Source organism: Hyla sarda, chromosome 9 (genome assembly GCF_029499605.1).
Source record: "Hyla sarda isolate aHylSar1 chromosome 9, aHylSar1.hap1, whole genome shotgun sequence".
Lineage (NCBI taxonomy): Eukaryota > Metazoa > Chordata > Amphibia > Anura > Hylidae > Hyla > Hyla sarda.
Window position 1 is genome coordinate 5,811,624 of NC_079197.1, and position 21,138 is coordinate 5,832,761.

At 46.3% G+C, this 21,138-nt stretch overlaps 2 protein-coding genes across 8 annotated transcripts in view; one reads left to right on the forward strand and one right to left on the reverse strand.

Moving 5' to 3' along the window:
• Nucleotides 1-151: 151 nt before the first annotated feature.
• On the forward strand, nucleotides 152-8,737 carry COQ4 (coenzyme Q4). Its single transcript, XM_056538192.1, has 8 exons — nucleotides 152-437; nucleotides 1,623-1,793; nucleotides 2,423-2,519; nucleotides 3,727-3,829; nucleotides 4,025-4,154; nucleotides 4,226-4,319; nucleotides 5,492-5,645; nucleotides 8,634-8,737. The coding sequence occupies exons 1-8, from the start codon at nucleotides 365-367 to the stop codon at nucleotides 8,658-8,660; spliced, it is 849 nt and encodes a 282-aa protein (XP_056394167.1). The 5' UTR covers nucleotides 152-364; the 3' UTR covers nucleotides 8,661-8,737.
• The window catches only part of LOC130290486 (uncharacterized), a 39,251-nt gene continuing 25,805 nt past the window's right edge, over nucleotides 7,693-21,138 (reverse strand). For 6 of the 7 annotated variants that reach the window (XM_056538183.1, XM_056538185.1, XM_056538184.1 and 3 more), the window contains 8 exons: nucleotides 19,044-19,235; nucleotides 18,007-18,079; nucleotides 17,597-17,740; nucleotides 15,962-16,179; nucleotides 15,062-15,138; nucleotides 14,776-14,973; nucleotides 9,748-9,859; nucleotides 7,693-8,208 (listed from right to left, as the gene is read on the reverse strand). In XM_056538183.1, the coding sequence (XP_056394158.1) occupies nucleotides 8,070-8,208; nucleotides 9,748-9,859; nucleotides 14,776-14,973; nucleotides 15,062-15,138; nucleotides 15,962-16,179; nucleotides 17,597-17,740; nucleotides 18,007-18,079; nucleotides 19,044-19,235 (1,153 nt within the window). In that variant the 3' untranslated portion in view covers nucleotides 7,693-8,069. The remainder of the gene's footprint in view (nucleotides 8,209-9,747; nucleotides 9,860-14,775; nucleotides 14,974-15,061; nucleotides 15,139-15,961; nucleotides 16,180-17,596; nucleotides 17,741-18,006; nucleotides 18,080-19,043; nucleotides 19,236-21,138) is intronic. The other variant, XM_056538186.1, reaches the window with a different exon arrangement.

The window sequence follows — 21,138 nt, forward strand, 5'->3', positions numbered from 1 at the left end:
AGCTTGCTACCAAGGAAGACGCTGATTCGCTGGAGTGACCTAAAACTCTGTGCGCTGATTGGTCGTCTGTCTGCAGCTGTCGATTGGATGCAAAGTAACTACATGGTAATAGTGCTGGCTTCTGATTGGCTGAGGTTACTGTCACTCTCCTCACCCCGTCGCTGATGTTAACCCTTGGAATACCTAGAAGGGGGCGGCTCTCCATGACGTCAGACGGATGTAATGCGGAGTAATGTTGACTATAGTTCCCTAGGAGTTTGACTTTCGCGGTATGACCCTCACGGGGAGCCGTAGCCGGGGAGTTTAGTTCTTTTTCTGCTGCTGGACTACAAATCCCAGTTTGCCTGGAAGTTGTAGTGAGTAGATGGGGATGTTGGTGAAGGGGCTGGCTCCAGCATGGAGGACCCTGAGGGCTGCTACTCCTGCTCTATTTCAAGGCAAGTTTATAACCTTCAGCCTGACCCCCATCTCCTAATACAGTGTCCCCCTTATCTGGGCAAAACTACAACTCCCAGCATGCCCTGATCTCCTAATACAGTGTTCTCCTTATCTGTGCAAAACTACAACTCCCAGCATGCCCTGATCTCCTAATACAGTGTCCTCCTTATCTGTGCAAAACTACAACTCCCAGCATGCCCTGATCTCCTAATGCAGTGTTCCCCAATCTGTGCAAAACTACAACTCCCAGCATGCCCTGATCTCCTAATGCAGTGTTCCCCAATCTGTGCAAAACTACAACTCCCAGAATGCCCTGATCTCCTAATACAGTGTCCGCCTTATCTGTGCAAAACTACAACTCCCAGCATGCCCTGATCTCCTAATACAGTGTCCCCCTTATCTGTGCAAAACTACAACTCCCAGAATGCCCTGATCTCCTAATACAGTGTCCGCCTTATCTGTGCAAAACTACAACTCCCAGCATGCCCTGATCTCCTAATACAGTGTCCCCCTTATCTGTGCAAAACTACAACTCCCAGCATGCCCTGATGTCCTACTGGAGTGTTCCCCAATCTGTGCAAAACTACAACTCCCAGCATGCCCTGATGTCCTAATGCAGTCCCCTTATCTGTGCAAAACTACAACTCCCAGCATGCCCAGATCTCCTACTGGAGTGTTCCCCAATCTGTGCAAAACTACAACTCCCAGCATGCCCATATCACCTAATGCATTATTCCCCATTCTATGCAAAACTACAACTCTCAGTATGTCCTGATTGCCTCATGCAGTGTTTATGCAAAACTACAACCCCCAGCATGCCCTTATCTCTTACTGGAATGTTCTCCAATCTTTGCAAAACTACAACTCCCAGCATACCCTGATTACCTAATGCAGTGTTCTCCAATTGGTGCAAAACTACAACTCCCAGCATGCCCTGATCTAATGCAGTGTTCACCAAACTCCCAGCATGCCCTTATCTATTAATGCAGTTGTTTTCCAATCTGTGCAAAACTACAACTCCTTGCATGCCCTGACAGCCTTTGGCTGTCAGGGCATGCTGGGAGTTGTAGTTTTGCACCTGCTGGAGAGCCACGGATTGGTGACTGAAGTAAAAAAAAAAAAAAAAAAGTGTGACTTTTTAGTGATTTAAGTCATGTGACTCCTATTGATGTATTTTCTGGCAGGTGTCCGGTACGGCTCCGCCCAGGCCTATGACATCACAGCGGAGGATGGATGGAAAGCAATGGACCACGTGGGAGGACTATACCCGCACCATATTCCCACCAACACCCTCCAGAAGGTCCTGCTGTCTGCCGGCTCGGCCGTCATGTCCTTGTACGATCCCTACAGACACGGTACGTTTTGTGTCTGCAGTTCCAATGCAATGCTATGCGTTTCCATGACAACAGACTACAATCAAAATCCTGTGTAGTCTGCCCTGGGGTCAGAAGTGGATGACCGAGCGGCACAGAGGTGAGAAGAGGGACTCTGGCAGCCATCTTGGTTGATGGGGACCCCATGATTATGCTGCGGAGGTCCAGATCAGCTCTGCTAAAGGATCGGCACCTGTTTATTAATTCTTTTAGATACAGCAGTCAACGTTGATCTAAGGGGTTAATGCCAGAAATCAGTGTGATCATCGATGTCTGGCATTAGTGGGGAGACCTGGCTGCTGATAGCAGCCATTACTCACCGGCTCTAAAGAGAGTTCAGCTCCTGAGCTCACTTCAATATCCCGTAGCGGGCGCAGGGCGTATGTGTGGCCTTTAGGGGTTAACCAGGAGTTGAAAAAACATAGCAGCTTTGTTCCCAAAACAGCGCCACCTCTGTCCTCAGGTCGTGTGTGGTATTGCAGCTAAGTTTCCTTGAAGTGAATGGAGGCAAATTGTAATACCACACACAACCTGAGGACAAGTGTGGCGCTGTTTTAACCCCTTTAATCACTTCTGCTTTTAGATTTGTGATTTCTGTCTTCAATCCCCAGATATGATCGCTGTTCTGGGGGAGACCACCGGCCCCCTGGCCCTACAGAGGCTGCACGAGAAGATGAGCCGAGACCCAGAGGGGAAGCAGATCCTACAGTGAGTCCTCATCTCCGCAATATAACTGGGAGTTACATCCCGTCGTCTTATACTCCAGTCACATCCAGAGCTGCGCTTACAGTTCTACACAGCTGCTTGATCGTGGTCTGTACAAAGTATACGCCAGGGTGTCTCCAGTTGTTGCAAAACTACAACTCGACGCATGCCCGGACAGCCAAAGGCTGTCCGGGCATGCGTGGAGTTGTAGTTTTGCAACAGCTGGAGGCACCCTGGTTGGGAAACACTGGTATACGTGGAGACCTGGTAACTGTAGTGTGATGTGGAAAAGACTACATTACCCACAAGGCCGTGCGCTGGACGGTTTATACAACCCTTAGGGCTCCAGTGCAGCCAGCAGAAGTGTGATTGCAGCTCTGGATGTGACTGGAGAATAATGCTAAAGCTGTAGCTTAAAAATCACTAAATTTGATCCCATAGAGATAGCAGCAGTATACAGATAGAACTGGAGGGGGGGGGGGTGTATAACTACTATATATCCTGATACCATAGCGATAGCAGCAGTATACAGATAGAGGGGAGGTGTATAACTACTATATATCCTGATACCATAGAGATAACAGCAGCAGTATACAGATAGAGCTGGAGGGGAGGTGTATAACTACTATATATCCTGATACCATAGAGATAACAGCAGCAGTATACAGATAGAGGGGAGGTGTATAACTACTATATGTCCTAATCCAATAGAGATAACAGCAGCAGTATACAGATAGAGGGGAGGTGTATAACTACTATATATCCCGTGGTAATGTAGAAAGAAAATGACAGACCGGGTATTTCGCCTCGTGTATTACCCTTGGTATGTTAGTGAGAGTAGCTTTAGGCCAGTACTGCCCCTTTTAGATGGCCGCTCACCTCACTGATATAACAATAGTGGATCACCCCAGTAGGGTTACACTGATGCGGAGGTCGCAGGAGTCAGAGTGATGTGTCCTGATGAGGTGTGCTGGGAATTAGGAAGGAAAAAGACCTTAGGTTCCAGACGCGGCCAAATCACGAGATCAGAACCAGGGGAGGCTTTTAGAAGATCAGGATCACGTTTATTAGGTACATAAATAAAAGAGAACGCGTTTCGAGGGTAGCTCCCAGTATACTAATCTGAAGAAGAGTGGGCTACCCTCGAAACGCGTTATCTACAATGTCAGTATTTGGGGGATCTGTTGTCAGCTGAGCGTGTGTCCTGCAGGGAGCGCCCCCGTATCAAGATGTCTAATCTGGATATTGAGAAGTTTAAAGCGTTGCCCGACGGAACGTTTGGCAGAGAATACGTCAGATTCCTGGATGTCAATGTAAGTGCATTGTAACCAACCAGGGTGCCTTCAGCTGTTGCAAAACTACAACTCCTAGCATGCCCGGACAGCCTATGGCTGTCCGGGCATGCTGGGAGTTGTAGTTTTGCAACAGCTGGAGGTTCCCATTTGTTAGACCTGGGCTATAAAGCCTTTCCTTACGTTGCCTGGAATGACTATCCCGCTTCCCTGCAGCACGTGACGCCTGACACCCGCATGCCGGTGAAGTTCGTGGATGACGAGGAGCTGGCGTACGTGGCTCAGCGGTATCGGGAGGTCCACGACCTGATGCACACGCTCCTGGGGATGCCCACCAACATGCTGGGTGAGGTGCAGTGTGGCGGGGGCTCACAGGCGGGCAGGGCGCTGACTGATCCTCTCCTGATCTCCCTTCAGGTGAAGTTGTGGTGAAGTGGTTCGAGGCGGTGCAGACCGGGCTGCCCATGTGCATGCTGGGAGCCGCGTTCGGACCTCTGCGCCTCAGTGCCAGGTAGGAGCGCACAGCATGGCGGCGGATCTCTAGTCACCTGGTGATTCCATTCAGGCTGTATAAGTTATTTCAGATGGTGTGGATGGCGAAGGGTGCCTCCAGCTGTTGCAGAACTATAACTCCCAGCATGCCCTGAAAACCATATGCCCCATTAGTTTAGTGGTGGCTAACCCGCAGTCTTCCAGCAGTTGCAAAACTACAACTACCAGCATGCCCTGATCGTCAAATGCAGTGTTCCCATATCTGTGCAAAACTACAACTCCCAGCATGCCCTGACAGCCATATGCCTCATTATGGTTAGTGGTTGCTAACCTGTGGCTTTCTGGTAGGTGTAAAACTACAACTCTCAGCATGCTCTGATCTCCTAATGCAGTGTTCCCCAATGTATGCAAAACTACAACTCCCAGCATGCCCTGATCTCCTAATGCAGTGTTCCCCAATGAATGCAAAACTACAACTCCCAGCATGCCCTGACATCCATATGCCTCATTAGGTTAGTAGTTGCTAAACCGCAGCTTTCCAGCGGTTGCGAAACTACAACTCCCAGCATGCCCTGATCGCGTAATGCAGTGTTCCCATTTCTGTGCAAAACTACAACTCCCAGCATGCCCAGACATCCATATGCCTCATTTGGTTAGTGGTTGCCAAACTACAACTCCCAGCATGCCCTGATCGCTTAATTCGGTGTTCCCATTTCTGTGCAAAACTACAACTCCTAGCATGCCCTGATCTCCTAATGCAGTGTTGCCCAATGTATGCAAAACTACAACTCCCAGCATGCCCAGACATCCATATGCCTCATTAGGTTAGTGGTTGCCAAACTACAACTCCCAGCATGCTCTGATCGCTCAATGCAGTGTTTCCATTTCTGTGCAAAACTACAACTCCCAGCATTACCAGATCTCCTAATGCAGTGTTCCCCAATGTATGCAAAACTACAACTCCCAGCATGCCCTGACAGCCATATGCCCCATTAGTGTTGTGGTTGTTAACCTGTGGCTTTCCAGCAATTCCAGCATGCCCTGACCACCCTTTGGCTCGCCAGCCTCCAGCCGCCGGGGCATGCTGGGAATTGTAGTTTCGCAACAGCCTCAGGTTGGGGATCACTGAATGTGTTGATGGCGCCGCTCTGGCCTCATGGCTCACTTTTATTTATTTTTCTTTCTTTTTAGGAGGAGGAAGAAGTTGATAGAGCTGGTTCCCTGGGCCGTGCAAAGTGGGCGCAACGCCCGCTGCGTCCTTAATATTTACTACGAGAAGCGGTGGGAGCAGACGGTGGAGTCCCTGAGAGAGGAGATCGGGATCCAGCCCCCACCCACCATCAAGGTCTGAACCGCTGTTTGCCAACCAGGGTGCAAAACTACAACTCCCAGCATGCCCGGACAGCCAACGGCTGTCCGGGCATGCTGGGAGTTGTAGTTTTGCAACAGCTGGGGGCACACTGGTTGGGAAACATTGCTGTGAACATTTTTATGGTTATAATAAAGGGCCCTTGATTCACGGCGCCCCCTAGTGGCTACAGTGCAACCTGGGGAATGCAGAAAGAGCACTCCTACTGATTTGGGTTTTCTGTGATTCTTGTCTCGATCTTATAATATATTTAACTTTTATATATTATATTTAAATTTTAGAATTTTTTTAAAATAATTTCTGTAAAATTCGGAAAAATAAATATTTTTTTGCTATTTAAGTTTCTGGAACTTTTTGTGAAAAATTTAGCGATTGTAAATGTTAGGTCTTCAATATTATGGTTACAGAAGTATTCTCAGCAGCGCCATCTGGAGGCAACAGGCAAACATGACAGCTTCTGGCCTTGACTCTGCAGGAGGTAGTCGCCGACTATTGCGTAATCCTGTTCTCCTCGGCCAAATATCCAGCACCCCCCCCCCCCCCCTAAATGCCGCTCAGGTATTGGAAGCTCAGGCTCTTTATCCTGCCAGGCTTAGCGGATGCCATCTGCTCCGATCAGCGGGTATATGTAATATTCTGTAAGCGCAGGAAATCTTCACATATACTGTTGTTTTCCAACCAGGGTGCCTCCAGCTGTTGCAAAACGACAACTCCCAGCACTTACTGCTGCTTTATTGCAAATATCATGGATTAGAAAATAATAAAGCTGCTTTTATTTGGAAGCGGCGCCACTCTTGTCTTCAGTCTTTGTGTGGTATTGCAGCTCAATTCCATTTAAGTAAATGGCGATGAGTTGTTATACCAGACACAACCTGAGGACAAAGGTGGCGCTGTTTTGAAAGAAAGCAGCTATTTGTTTTCTAATCCCGAATCCTCCAATTGCCACGCTACCTGAGCGGCATTTAAGGGGGGGTGCAGGATATTTGGCCGAGGAGAACAGGATTACGCAATAGTCGGAAACCCCATAGGCACTGAATGGGGAGGTGGCTGAGCATGGACGATGCCCATCTACTCACTCGGGGGACAACTGAGTGCTGGGACACCCACCTTTTTTTAGGACACCATCCATTTTAGGAACTGTCAAGAGCAGCATATGTTTGCTATGGGGATTTGCTCCTACTCTGGACAGTTCCTAAAATGGACAGAGATGTCAACAGAGAGCACTGTGCTCGTGGTGTCAGCAGAGAGCTCTGTGTTCCAAAAAGAAAATAATTTCCTCTGTAGTATTCAGCAGCTAATAAGTACTGGAAGGATTAAGATTTTTTAATAGAAGTAATTTACAAATCTGTTTAATGGAGAACTCCAGACCATAAAAATTGTCCCCCATAGTGTCGGCAGTAAAAAAAATAAAGATGTACATACCTTCCTCCGCTCCCCCGGGGCCTCCGGTAACCGGTTCCGGTCTCCGCCGCGATCCACTTCCTGGTTGCCGGTGGTTGGATGAATCAGTCAATCACCAGCTGCAGCGCAGTCTGACTCGGCCGGCGATAGGCTGAGCGGCCGTGTGACGTTTTCGGCCCCAGCCGCAGGTGCCGGTGTAGTGAAGAATTTTGTGACCTGAAGTGTTTTCACACTGCCGCTCATCCTAGTCGGACTGCGCTGCGGCTGGTGATTGGCTGATTCATCCGACCACCGGCAACCAGGAAGTGGATGCGGCGGAGACCGGAGCCGGTTACCGGAGGCCCCGGGGGAGCGGAGGAAGGTATGTACATCTTTATTTTTTTACTGCCGGCACTATGGGGGACAATTTTTATGGTCTGGAGTTCTCCTTTAACTTTCTGGAGTCAGTTGATATAAAAAAAAAAAAAGGTTTCCACTGGAGTACCCCTTTAAAAGTGTAATTGGGTTGTAGTTTTGCAACAAATACGCTCTTCCTTTTGCAGCAGGTTGTAAACTGTGATGTCTGCTATATGCTGTTCCGCTTGCTGCAGGTTGTAGCATATTTTATCAAAGAGATAAGAGGTTAGGTTCATCATATACATTTAGTTGTGCTGAACATCTGATTCCTATAGAAATTCTTGGTTTCGGCATTGATCCTGGAGCCCTCCAGCTATTGCAAAACTACAACTCCCATCGTGCCCTTATAGAGCATGCTGTAGATTGCAGTTATGCAATAGTTGCGGAGGCACAGAATAAATCTTTATACATGAGTGGTGCCGTGACGGCCATGACTTCCCACCGCTCATTGGCCTTTGCTGTAATACCGGGTTTCGGCAGCAGGTGGCGCCAAATTTGACACTGAAGACATAGGCCTCTTCCGCTGATGGTAGGGAGGGCTGGGAGTTATATGGTCACTGTTATAGGGGAACGTTCCGGAGCGGTGACTGATGCCCCCCGGTTCTAGGTCCTGGTCCTGCAGTGAGTGGTGGGTCCGGATCCTCTGAGCGGTGCTGATGGGGGGAGGCGGAATGTCACCCCTGACTCTCCAATTAGGACGTGGACATCCTTCTGAAGACTACCAGTTAGAGATCCTCTGCGTCTGGAAAAAAAAAATTAAAAAATTTTTATTTATTGTTTTTTTTTTTGTAATCACATTATAATATATATATATATATATATATATATATATTTATATTATAAATTAAAATGTGATTGAAAATAAACAAACAATGATTTAAAAATATATTTATTGTTGATTTATTTTTTTAATCACATTTTTATATATTATAATAAACATTAACTATAAATAATATTTTTTATTGTTTTTCTTTTTAATCACATATATATAAAATTAAAATGATTAAAAAAATAAATGAAAAAATTAACAATAAATAAATAAATATTTATTTTTTAATCACAATTTTATATATAATTGATTAAAATAAATTAACAAATAAAAAATATATATTTTTTATTTATTTTAATGACATTTTAATTGTATGTTTTTTAACCCTTGTGTGTCAGGTGAATTTCTTCTGCAGGTGCTACTGAGCTCGGTTATAAACGTATTTGTCAGACAGCTGCAATGTAAGCGCCCAGAAAACCACCATGGAAAGCACGAAACCACAAACCACAGCTCGAACGGAGTATCTATGGCATGTTTTAACCAACCAGCGTGTCTCCAGCTGTCGCAAAACTACAACTCCCACCATGCCCAGACAGCCTAGTGTTTGATAAGTTCAGTAGGGAACTTTAAAATGTACTATTGGCATGTCAAAGGTTAATGGGTTACTGTCATTTAAAAAACAAAAAAAAAAAACTTTTGACATGTTGCCCAGACATGTCAATAGTTTTTATCACACGGGGTCTTACCCCTGAGACCCACTGCGATGGCGAGTTATAAGCCGGGGTACTCCGCAGCAGCGCCGCTCCTTGCATCTATGGGAAAGCTGGAGATACAGCTCTCCCATAGAGAAGCATAGAGGGGGTCTGCATGGGGAGAGCCAAGGGGCCACGCAGGAGATCGTGGGGGGTCCCAGCACCCAGACCCCCCCCCCAAGATCAGACACTTATTTCCTACCCTATGCATTGAGCAGTTTTTTCAAAGCAGGGTGCCTCCAGCTGTTGCAAAACTACAATTCCCAGCATGCCCGGACAGCCAACGGCTGTCCGGGCATACTGGGAGTTGTAGTTTTGCAATAAATTAGTTCTTTCCCTTGCAGCAGGTTGTAAACTGTGATGTGTCCGGACATGCTGGGAGTTAGTTTTGCAACAGCTGGAGGCACACTGGTTGGGAAACACTGGGATAGCGGGTTTCCCTTACGTGCGATTTATTTATCAAGGTCGACTATTTGATAAAGAAGTCGCACGTAAGCAAAAGTAAGTAAAAAAAAAAAACTGTCATATAAAAGCCAAAGGTTTGAAGACAATGATAAATCTACTTTATGGCGGTGGGTCCCAGCAGTCGGACCCCATGGTGACATGGAAAATACAACTTGTCCCACAAGAAACGAGCCCCACACAACTATGCCGACAGGAAATAGAAAAAAAAAAAAGGTTCGGACTCTTAGCAGGTGACTGGGTCTTCCTAGAAATCTTAGGATAATGTGAGAATTCCCCCTGAATCGCCATCTCTCACCTCCGTCCTCTCAGCGATTCTACTGACTTTGCTTCTGTGCTCTTCAGGCCCTGGAGAGATGACACTTCTGTACGGAGATGGGACCAGGAGTGACGGCGGCCATCTTGGTTACCTGTAGAGAAGAATGTGGAGACTGGATCAGTTACCGGGTCGTGTAGTCACGTAGACCTGGTGTGGATCCAAATCACTGAATAGGGAACATGTATGTGGTGGTTCAGGGTCTCTGTATATATGTCTGTATAGGAGGGAACATGTATGTGGTGGTTTAGGGTCTCTGTATATACATCTGTATAGGAGGGAACATGTATGTGGTGGTTTAGGGTCCCTGTATATACGTCTGTATAGGAGGGAACATGTATGTGGTGGTTTAGGGTCTCTGTATAGGAGGGAACATGTATGTGGTGGTTTAGGGTCTCTGTATATACATCTGTATAGGAGGGAACATGTATGTGGTGGTTTAGGGTCTCTGTATATACATCTGTATAGGAGGGAACATGTATGTGGTGGTTTAGGGTCTCTGTATATACGTCTGTATAGGAGGGAACATGTATGTGGTGGTTTAGGGTCTCTGTATATACGTCTGTATAGGAGGGAACATGTATGTGGTGGTTTAGGGTCTCTGTATATACGTCTGTATAGGAGGGAACATGTATGTGGTGGTTTAGGGTCCCTGTATATACGTCTGTATAGGAGGGAACATGTATGTGGTGGTTTAGGGTCTCTGTATATACGTCTGTATAGGAGGGAACATGTATGTGGTGGTTTAGGGTCTCTGTATATACGTCTGTATAGGAGGGAACATGTATGTGGTGGTTTAGGGTCTCTGTATATACGTCTGTATAGGAGGGAACATGTATGTGGTGGTTTAGGGTCTCTGTATATACATCTGTATAGGAGGGAACATGTATGTGGTGGTTTAGGGTCTCTGTATATACGTCTGTATAGGAGGGAACATGTATGTGGTGGTTTAGGGTCTCTGTATATACGTCTGTATAGGAGGGAACATGTATGTGGTGGTTTAGGGTCTCTGTATATACATCTGTATAGGAGGGAACATGTATGTGGTGGTTTAGGGTCTCTGTATATACGTCTGTATAGGAGGGAACATGTATGTGGTGGTTTAGGGTCTCTGTATATACGTCTGTATAGGAGGGAACATGTATGTGGTGGTTTAGGGTCTCTGTATATACATCTGTATAGGAGGGAACATGTATGTGGTGGTTTAGGGTCTCTGTATATACGTCTGTATAGGAGGGAACATGTATGTGGTGGTTTAGGGTCTCTGTATATACATCTGTATCGGAGGGAACATGTATGTGGTGGTTTATGGTCTCTGTATATACGTCTGTATAGGAGGGAACATGTATGTGGTGGTTTAGGGTCTCTGTATATACATCTGTATCGGAGGGAACATGTATGTGGTGGTTCAGGGTCTCTGTATATACGTCTGTATAGGAGGGAACATGTATGTGGTGGTTCAGGGTCTCTGTATATACGTCTGTATAGGAGGGAACATGTATGTGGTGGTTTAGGGTCTCTGTATATACATCTGTATAGGAGGGAACATGTATGTGGCGGTTTATGGTCTCTGTATATACATCTGTATAGGAGGGAACATGTATGTGGTGGTTTAGGGTCTCTGTATATACGTCTGTATAGGAGGGAACATGTATGTGGTGGTTTAGGGTCTCTGTATATACATCTGTATAGGAGGGAACATGTATGTGGTGGTTTAGGGTCCCTGTATATACGTCTGTATAGGAGGGAACATGTATGTGGTGGTTTAGGGTCTCTGTATATACGTCTGTATAGGAGGGAACATGTATGTGGTGGTTTAGGGTCTCTGTATATACGTCTGTATAGGAGGGAACATGTATGTGGTGGTTTAGGGTCTCTGTATATATACATATGTATAGGAGGGAACATGTATGTGGTGGTTTAGGGTCTCTGTATAGGAGGGAACATGTATGTGGTGGTTCAGGGTCTCTGTATATACGTCTGTATAGGAGGGAACATGTATGTGGTGGTTTAGGGTCTCTGTATATACGTCTGTATAGGAGGGAACATGTATGTGGTGGTTTAGGGTCTCTGTATATACGTCTGTATAGGAGGGAACATGTATGTGGTGGTTTAGGGTCTCTGTATATACGTCTGTATAGGAGGGAACATGTATGTGGTGGTTTAGGGTCTCTGTATATACGTCTGTATAGGAGGGAACATGTATGTGGTGGTTTAGGGTCCCTGTATATACGTCTGTATAGGAGGGAACATGTATGTGGTGGTTTAGGGTCTCTGTATAGGAGGGAACATGTATGTGGTGGTTTAGGGTCTCTGTATATACATCTGTATAGGAGGGAACATGTATGTGGTGGTTCAGGGTCTCTGTATATACGTCTGTATAGGAGGGAACATGTATGTGGTGGTTTAGGGTCTCTGTATATACGTCTGTATAGGAGGGAACATGTATGTGGTGGTTCAGGGTCTCTGTATATACGTCTGTATAGGAGGGAACATGTATGTGGTGGTTTAGGGTCTCTGTATATACGTCTGTATAGGATGGAACATGTATGTGGTGGTTTAGGGTCCCTGTATATACGTCTGTATAGGAGGGAACATGTATGTGGTGGTTTAGGGTCTCTGTATATACGTCTGTATAGGAGGGAACATGTATGTGGTGGTTTAGGGTCTCTGTATATACGTCTGTATAGGAGGGAACATGTATGTGGTGGTTTAGGGTCTCTGTATATACATATGTATAGGAGGGAACATGTATGTGGTGGTTCAGGGTCTCTGTATATACATCTGTATAGGAGGGAACATGTATGTGGTGGTTTAGGGTCTCTGTATATACGTCTGTATAGGAGGGAACATGTATGTGGTGGTTTAGGGTCTCTGTATATACGTCTGTATAGGAGGGAACATGTATGTGGTGGTTTAGGGTCTCTGTATATACGTCTGTATAGGAGGGAACATGTATGTGGTGGTTTAGGGTCTCTGTATATACGTCTGTATAGGAGGGAACATGTATGTGGTGGTTTAGGGTCCCTGTATATACGTCTGTATAGGAGGGAACATGTATGTGGTGGTTCAGGGTCTCTGTATATACATCTGTATAGGAGGGAACATGTATGTGGTGGTTCAGGGTCTCTGTATATACATCTGTATAGGAGGGAACATGTATGTGGTGGTTTAGGGTCTCTGTATATACGTCTGTATAGGAGGGAACATGTATGTGGTGGTTCAGGGTCTTTGTATATACATCTGTATAGGAGGGAACATGTATGTGGTGGTTCAGGGTCTCTGTATAGGAGGGAACATGTATGTGGTGGTTCAGGGTCTCTGTATAGGAGGGAACATGTATGTGGTGGTTCAGGGTCTCTGTATAGGAGGGAACATGTATGTGGTGGTTCAGGGTCTCTGTATAGGAGGGAACATGTATGTGGTGGTTCAGGGTCTCTGTATAGGAGGGAACATGTATGTGGTGGTTCAGGGTCTCTGTATAGGAGGGAACATGTATGTGGTGGTTCAGGTTCTCTATGCCAACACTGTACCTGACAGAACTCAGAGAATCTCTCAGTAGTGCAGCCTCAGGCTTTGGCCTGTATTTTTCAGTGATTAGATCTCAGACTAGATATTAAAGATACTCCACTCTTTTACAACTTTTCCCCTATATACAGATCGAACCTCTGGAACCCCCCACGATCTCCAAAATGGGTCCTGAATCTTCCACTGCATGGAGTGGTGGGTGGGCAAGTGCTTTCTGCATTTTCTATAGAAGCTCTGGAGATATACAAATACAACGACAATATATCTCCAGTGCTCCCATAGACAATACATAGAGCGTGCGCTGACCCTGGGGCTACTCATCCCTTATCCACTGGATAGAGGATAAGTAGCTGATCGTGCCCCCCCCCCCCCATCTCCAGGACGGACCCTTGTTCTCTCAGTGAGGACCATGTGTAGTCTACCGGGAGCACCGATGATGCCCCAGAGCTGTACTAGGGTCTTTTTGGTGCTCCCATAGAAATGAATGGAGCACGTGCCGTCTGCAGTGCCGGGTCCTGTCCCGGTGATCGCGGGGGCCCCCAGCTGTGAGACCCTCCCGGAATCAGCTACTTATTTCCTATACTGTGGGTAGGGGATAAGTTAAAGTATACCTGTCACCAAATAAAACTTTTAATATAGTGTTCCTTGTGTAATTAGCAAACACTTTCCCATTCACTTGCTTTTCAAATTAACATAAATATGTTTAAAATGTAAAAGAAAAAACGGCCACTACATGGCTCTTTTCTGTTCCCTGCTGCAATTAATACAGTGAGTTCGGTCTCCTCCCGGCCTGGCAGGAGACCAAACTCAGGAAGTGCTTCTCTGCACTGAGCTTGATTGACAGATGCACAGAGCCTCACTGAAACATGTACAGAGCCTCACTCAAACATTCATAGAGCCTCACTGAAAGCTGCACAGAGCCTCACTGAAAGCTGCAAAGAGCCTCACTGAAACATGCATAGAGCCTCACTGAAAGCTGCAAAGAGCCTCACTGAAACATGCATAGAGTCTCACTGAAACATGCATAGAGTCTCACTGAAACAAGCAAAGAGCCTCACTAAAACATGCACAGAGCCTCACTAAAAGCTGCACAGAGACTCACTGAAAACTGCACAAAGCCTCACTGAAAGCTGCACAGAGCCTCAATGAAAACTGCACATAGCCTCACTGAAAGCTGCAAAGAGTCTCACTGAAAGATGCACAGAGCCTCACTGAAAGATGCACAGAGCCTCACTGAAAACTACACAGAGCTTGAGGTCTTCTATTCATCATAGCGCTGCAAAGATGTGAGGGCAGAAGTGGTCCCCCAGCAGGCTTCAGTGATGTCATGCCTGCTGGGAAACTCCCACTTTCTCCTTTTTTTTTAAGGGTATTCGGAGTAGTTAGGGAAAAGTTTATTTGGTGACAGGTACTTTAATTTTCGCCAGAGATCTCCTTTAAAGTTCCTTCTTCAGAAATACAGAACAGACATGACGTTCTCACCAGCACCCCAGGATAGGAGGCCATCTCTGCGTGCGAAGCTCTTGGTCGCGGTCGATACGTGTGACAAGACGTCTTCAGTCGGAGTCAGCGGACATGAGGCTGAGAATTTTCCCAATATCTTCTCTCCGCTTGTTACGGCGTCTGTGAAGTCCCAGGCGTTGATCTTCAGGCTCCGGTGTCTGTACCGCACGATGGGATCTGCCAAGAACGAATTCATACGGTTATTGCTTACGACTTTGCTGAATTGGTCACAAAACAATTGCGCAGTTGTACACGGACACCTCACCTCGCACCGGCTGTAAGGCCTTCTTGTGAGCCGGACATCTGTCTTTATCCGAACCCCCGGAACACTCCTGGAGAAGACTGCGGAGAAGGAAGAAATCTATGTACTGAATCAATATCTGGAGAACTACAAATACCAGCATGTTCTTATGGGAGGGGTAAGCAGTCTACAGCTGTCTTATCTAAGGGGCTGGGCGCTGCTTCTGAGACAGGGACGTGACATCACGGTCCCATAGACATGAATGGAGGGGGTGTGGCGTGACATCACTAGGAGGCGTGACCATGGCGTCACGTCCCCGTCTCAGAAGCAGCACCCGACACACAATGCCGGGGGCTGCACAGAGATTGCGGGGGTCCCCAGCAGCGGGACCCCTGCGATCATACATCTTATCCCCTATCCTTTGGATGGGGGATAAGATGTATAAACCCGGAATACCCCTTTAACCTACAGTACACTGACAGCCTATATAGAATTCTCTATATCCTAGGTCTTCAAAATGTAGACCTTCAGGGGTTGCAAAACTACAACTCCCAGCATGCCCGGACAGCCGTTGGCCCTTTAGCCATTGCCAAAATATAACTTTCAGCATACCCTAACAACTCAGTGGCTCTCCAGCTGCTGAGAAACTACAACTCCCAGCATGCCTTGACAGCTATGTGCTTCTCCAACTAACTTTCTATAATTTTTCTAAGAGGCTGTGAGTTCCTAATGCAGTGTTTTGCAACTGGGGTGCCTCCAGCTGTTGCAAAACTACAACCCCCAGCATGCCCGGACAGCCGTTGGCTGTCCGGGCATGCTGGGAGTTGTAGTTTTGCAATAGCTCAAGGTAGACTGGTTAGGAAATACTGTCTTAGAGCTCCCCCACTAGTATAATCCTGTCCATAGGTCATAGTTCAGACCTACATTGGTTGCAGGGGCCCGTCCTGCCCTGTCGGCCGGATCAGTTCGGTCTCTGTCTTGGCTCTGCTGTGCAGCAAATATTCCGGCTCCAGGCTGCAGAGAGAGGCGATTGGCATCAGCCTGAAACCCAGCGCGCCGTGTGGCTTCTTGGTGTCGGGTGATACACAGGACGGCAACGAGGAGGGGCTGTCGGGGGTCTTCAATGGAGTCTGCTTTGAAGGCTGAAAAAAAAAAAAAAATATATATTATATATATATAAAAATAAATAAATAGCGCCACCCTCATCCTCAGTTTGGGTGTGGTATTGCAACTGGTTGGATGAAGGATGAAGCTGAGTGGCAATACTGCTTAAAACCTGAGGTCAGGGGTGGCACTGTTTTTTTTATATTTTTTTTTTTGCAAAAACCAGAAGAAAAAATTTATAATTAAAAAATAATTTGCTGCATTACGTGCTTTTTAGTTTTTATAGAATTTTTAAAAAAAAATTTTGCGACGCCCAGATTTTATTTAGGAGTCAATATGGAAAAATGAAACACCAGACCCACTGGGCGTTTTGGCATTTTCGCTTTTGCCTTATTTATTTATTTTAACCCTTCGTTGACTGTTTTTTTAGGCTCAGTGACCGTTTTCAAAAGTTGCAGCATGCTGACACTACAGTGTTTTGTTTTTTATTTCCGGGGGAATCTTGGCTTTTTTTTTTTTTTTGCCTATTGGCTTTTATGGGAGGAAAATAACATCAAGAAAAATGCAATGTTGGTTTAACATTTGCGCTTTCCCCCCCCCCCTCCTCCCTAAATTCTTCAGTAGAAATCCTGGAGTCACATGATGAATGAATCACATGACTTGTAATGAGAAGAATGCAGAAGGGGGAAAAAAATGCCAAAGAGATAAAAAAAAACGTAAAGACTAAAACTTACAATTTTTTATTTCTTTTTTTTAAAGCCACAAAATCTGCATCTCAAAAAATGCCTAAAAAAGGTGGCGTAGAAACTGAGCGGAATTGTGGATTTCAAATACATACTTTTTTAAAATTTCTTCTCTTAAATGGGTACTCCGCCCCCTAGACATCTTATCCCCTAACCCGCTGTTGGGAACCCCGGCGATCTCTGCTGTGGCACCCCAGTCACCTGGTGCACGGAGCTAGCTTTGCTTTGTGCCGAATGACTAGCGATGCGGCGCCGGAGGCTTGTGACGTCACGGCCGCACCCCACCGTGACATCACGAGCCTCCGGCACCGTAGCCGACATTCTAAACGAACACCGGATGCTGCAGGGAGATCGCAGGGGGGGGGGGGGGACCCCCATGATCAGACATCTTATCCCCCTTTCTTTGGATAGGGGATAAGATGTCTAGGGACGGAGGACCCCTTTAAAATTTACGATCCGCACCCAAGTCTGCAGCTATAAATCTGCACATAACCTGCTGCTTTCAAATCATGAATCAATGGAACACAGAATGTACGGCGACAGCAGCAGAATTTTGAATGCAGCTCTGGATGTGTACGGCAGGTTATAGCTACACAAAGTGAATAAACCTAATGTGCTTTCTATGATCTATATGAGGAGTAAGATGATGGTTCGGAGTCTTTGTTCTGTGCAGGTAGAGGACCCCTATAGAGGTTCGGAAGGATTCTTTTACCTTTGGGGAGAGCTCCGCAGGATTCCTCAGCTCCGGCTTCTTCTCGCCGCTGTTCTCTGTCTGTTCCGGGCATTTTTTGCTCTCTTTTTGGGAAAGGGTTTTGCTCATATGTCCAGATGTCACATCGCTGGGTGAGGACGACTGCTGGAGGCAAAAAAAGAATGGGTGAGCGCTCTGTGCAAAACTACAACTCCCAGCATGCAGAGATAGCCCTATGACTCTCCAGCTGTTGCAAAACTACAACTCCCAGCATGCCTTGTCAGCCCTGTGGTCTTTGCCTCTCCAACTGCTGCTGCACAACTACAAGTCCTAGTATGCCCTGACAGCCCTGTGGCTCTCCAGCTGTTGTAAGACTACAACTCCCAGCATCAGGCTGCAGCTCTCTGTTCTAGCAGGTTCCGCCCCTTTACCTTGGTTGGAGACGATTGACTGGTCCCAGGGCTGTTGTTGGATTCTGCCATCCAGGATATGACGGATTCTCTCCTAGAATGGATAGGGATAGATTAGACCAGGGTTTCCCAACCAGGGAGCCTCCAGCTGTTGCAAAACTACAACTCCCAGCATATCCGGACAGCCCCTGGAGGCTGTTTTCTTGCCACAGTAGAGGATTTGTTACAATTGTTTATACTGTATCAGTGTTTCCCAACCAGGGTGCCTCCAGCTGTAGCAAAACTACAACTCCCAGCATGCCCGGACAGCCGCTATAGGCTGTTTTCTTGCCACAGTAGAGGAATTGTTACAATTGTTTATACTGTATCAGTGTTTCCCAACCAGGGTGCCTCCAGCTGTAGCAAAACTACAACTCCCAGCATGCCCGGACAGCCGCTATAGGCTGTTTTCTTGCCACAGTAGAGGATTTGTTACAATTGTTTATACTGTATCAGTGTTTCCTAACCAGGGTGCCTCCAGCTGTTGCAAAACTACAACTCCCATCATATCCGGACAGCCCCTGGAGGCTGTTTTCTTGCCACAGTAGAGGATTTGTTACAGTTGTTTATAATGTATCAGTATTTCCTAACCAGGGTGCCTCCAGCTGTTGCAAAACTACAACTCCCAGCATGCCCGGACAGCCCCTGGAGGCTGTTTTCTTTCCACAGTTTAGGATTTGTTACAGTTATTTATACTGTATCAGTGCTTCCCAACCAGGATGCCTCCAGCTGTAGCAAAACCACAACTCCCAGCATGCCCGGACAGCCGCTATAGGCTGTTTTCTTACCACAGTAGAGGATTTGTTACAGCTGTTTATACTGAATCAGTGTTTCCTAACCAGTGTGCCTACAGCTGTTGCAAAACTACAACTCCTAGCATGCCCGGACAGCCAACGGCTGTCCGGGCATGCTGGGAGTTGTAGTTTTGCAACAGCTGGAGGCACCTAGATTGGGAAACAGTGAATAAGTCGCTGTATATTTGTCCTTTAGTGTTCCGTGGTCTCATTGTCGCCACGTACCGTGTTCTGGCGCAGTGGACTTTGTTGTCTCGTTTGCACTTGCTCGCCTGTCTGCTCATGACCAGCCGCACGCTCTGGCTCTTGGTCAGAGAACTCCTCCTTGGCGGTTCGGTCCGGTGCGGCTTCTCGCTCTGATCCGTCGCCTCTGTAGCGGGTGAAGTTTCCGTGTGCCGGCCGCCTCCAGTCTGGTTCCTATGGGAGAATACAGGATTAGGTTAAAGTGGCGCTCCGCACCTTACATACATGGCCGGGTCCGTATCTTCAATACCTTTTTATCGCGTTCACATGTTAAGTCTATTTTTCCCTTTGCAATGGAGAAAAATATTTCAACGTTACATGGGAAACATCAGCAAGGTGCTGTTCACGGATCTATTATTCTTATGCACTTTAAAGGGGTACTCCGGTGGAAAATGTTTTTTAAATCAACTGGTGCCAGAAAGTTAAACAGATTTGTAAATTATTTCTATTAAAAAATCTCAATCCTTCCAGTACTTGTTAGCTGCTGAATACTACAGAGGAAATTCTTTTGTTTTTGGAACACAGAGCTCTCTGCTGACATCACAAGCACAGTGCTCTCTGCTGACATCTCTGTCCATTTTAGGAACTGTCCAGAGTAGGAGAAAATTCCCATAGCAAACCTATGCTGCTCTGGACAGTTCCTAAAATTAACAGATATGTCAGCAGAGAGCACTGTGCTCGTGATGTCAGCAGAGAGCTCTGTGTTCCAAAAAGAAAATAATTTCCTCTGTAGTATTCAGCAGCTAACAAGTACTGGAAGGATTGAGATTTTTTAATAGAAATAATTTACAAATCTGTTTAACTTTCTGGCCCCAGTTGATTAAAAAAATATATATATATTTCCCCCGGAGTACCCCTTTAAATGTATTATGGTGTCCTATCAATCCTAGGCTTTTTAAAGGGGTATTCCATCCCCGGGAGGGAGGGGCCATCTTAATAAAAGGTATCGTACTCTTCCTGCTGAATCCAACCGGCTCCATTAATTGTCTATGGGAATGCCGGAGATAGCCGTGTACAGAGCAGAGTACCCCTTTAATGCTGATCCATCACTCCTTTTTGGGGGAAGAATTGGGTCCACATTCCTCAGATCACAGGGGGGGTCTCAAAGATCGGACCCCTGGCGATCAAGCACGTATAACCTATCCTGTGGACAGGAAATACACCTTTAAATACTTGAATGTACCCTAAGGGCAGTGTTTTCCAAACAGTGTGCCTCCAGCTGTTGCAAACCTGCAACTGCCTTCGGCTGTCCGGGCATGCTGGGAGTTATAGTTTTGCAACAGCTGGAGACACCTTGGTAGGAAAACACTGCCTTACACCACTGCTTCCTTTTCCATCCTTGTCCCTGCTTGATTGACAGTCAGCTGGAAGCTGAGCCCTGTTTCCAAATCTTGTTCCTGCGCGGTGCATAAAAAAAGTGCAGGATTTATAAACAGGGCTTGGCTTCCATCAACCGTGGCTGGGAATTGTAGTTTTTATAACAGTTGGAGGCACACTGTTTGGGAAAATACTACCTTAGGGTAAATTCACACTTTACAGATTTGTTGCAGAAATATTTGTGACTGTTCTATTTATCTGAATAGAAATCTATATCACTGCTGAAAATACCCTATTAAAAAGGGATTATACAGTATTAGAAAAAGATTGCTGTTTTACAAAAACAGCGCCACCCCTGTCCTCAGGTTGTATGTGGTATTACAACTCAGCTTCATTTACTTCAATAGAATGGTGCTGCAATACCGCACAGGACCTGAGGACAGGGGTGGCGCTGTTTGCCAATACTGGATAATCCTAGTAAAATGAATGGTACCGACTGTCAGATGCAGAAATTCCTGCAACAAGATCTGCTGGGTGTGAATACGCCTTTAGGATGGAACCACACTACGGAGGTATTTTGTACACCGCGCCTGCCATGGAGTGCTATAGCGTCTCCTTTAATAATCCCTCTGTATAAAGCTCTGGGGTTCGTTTTCACAGTCTGTTCCAGATCGCTGTATAATCCTCACTTTATGGCGACTTATTCTTACAGTGAATGTGAGAGGATTATGTCCAATCAGATTACAGATCCGTGATTAAC

What these genes read in the sequence shown, in the direction of transcription:
- COQ4 (XM_056538192.1), top strand. Translation starts at nt 365, where the DNA reads ATGGGGATGTTGGTGAAGGGGCTGGCTCCAGCATGGAGGACCCTGAGG. An exon ending in GAGGGGAAGCAGATCCTACA is followed by an intron (nt 2,520 to 3,726) that starts GTGAGTCCTCAT and finishes TGTGTCCTGCAG; the next exon opens with GGAGCGCCCCCGTATCAAGA. An exon ending in TCAGATTCCTGGATGTCAAT is followed by an intron (nt 3,830 to 4,024) that starts GTAAGTGCATTG and finishes GCTTCCCTGCAG; the next exon opens with CACGTGACGCCTGACACCCG.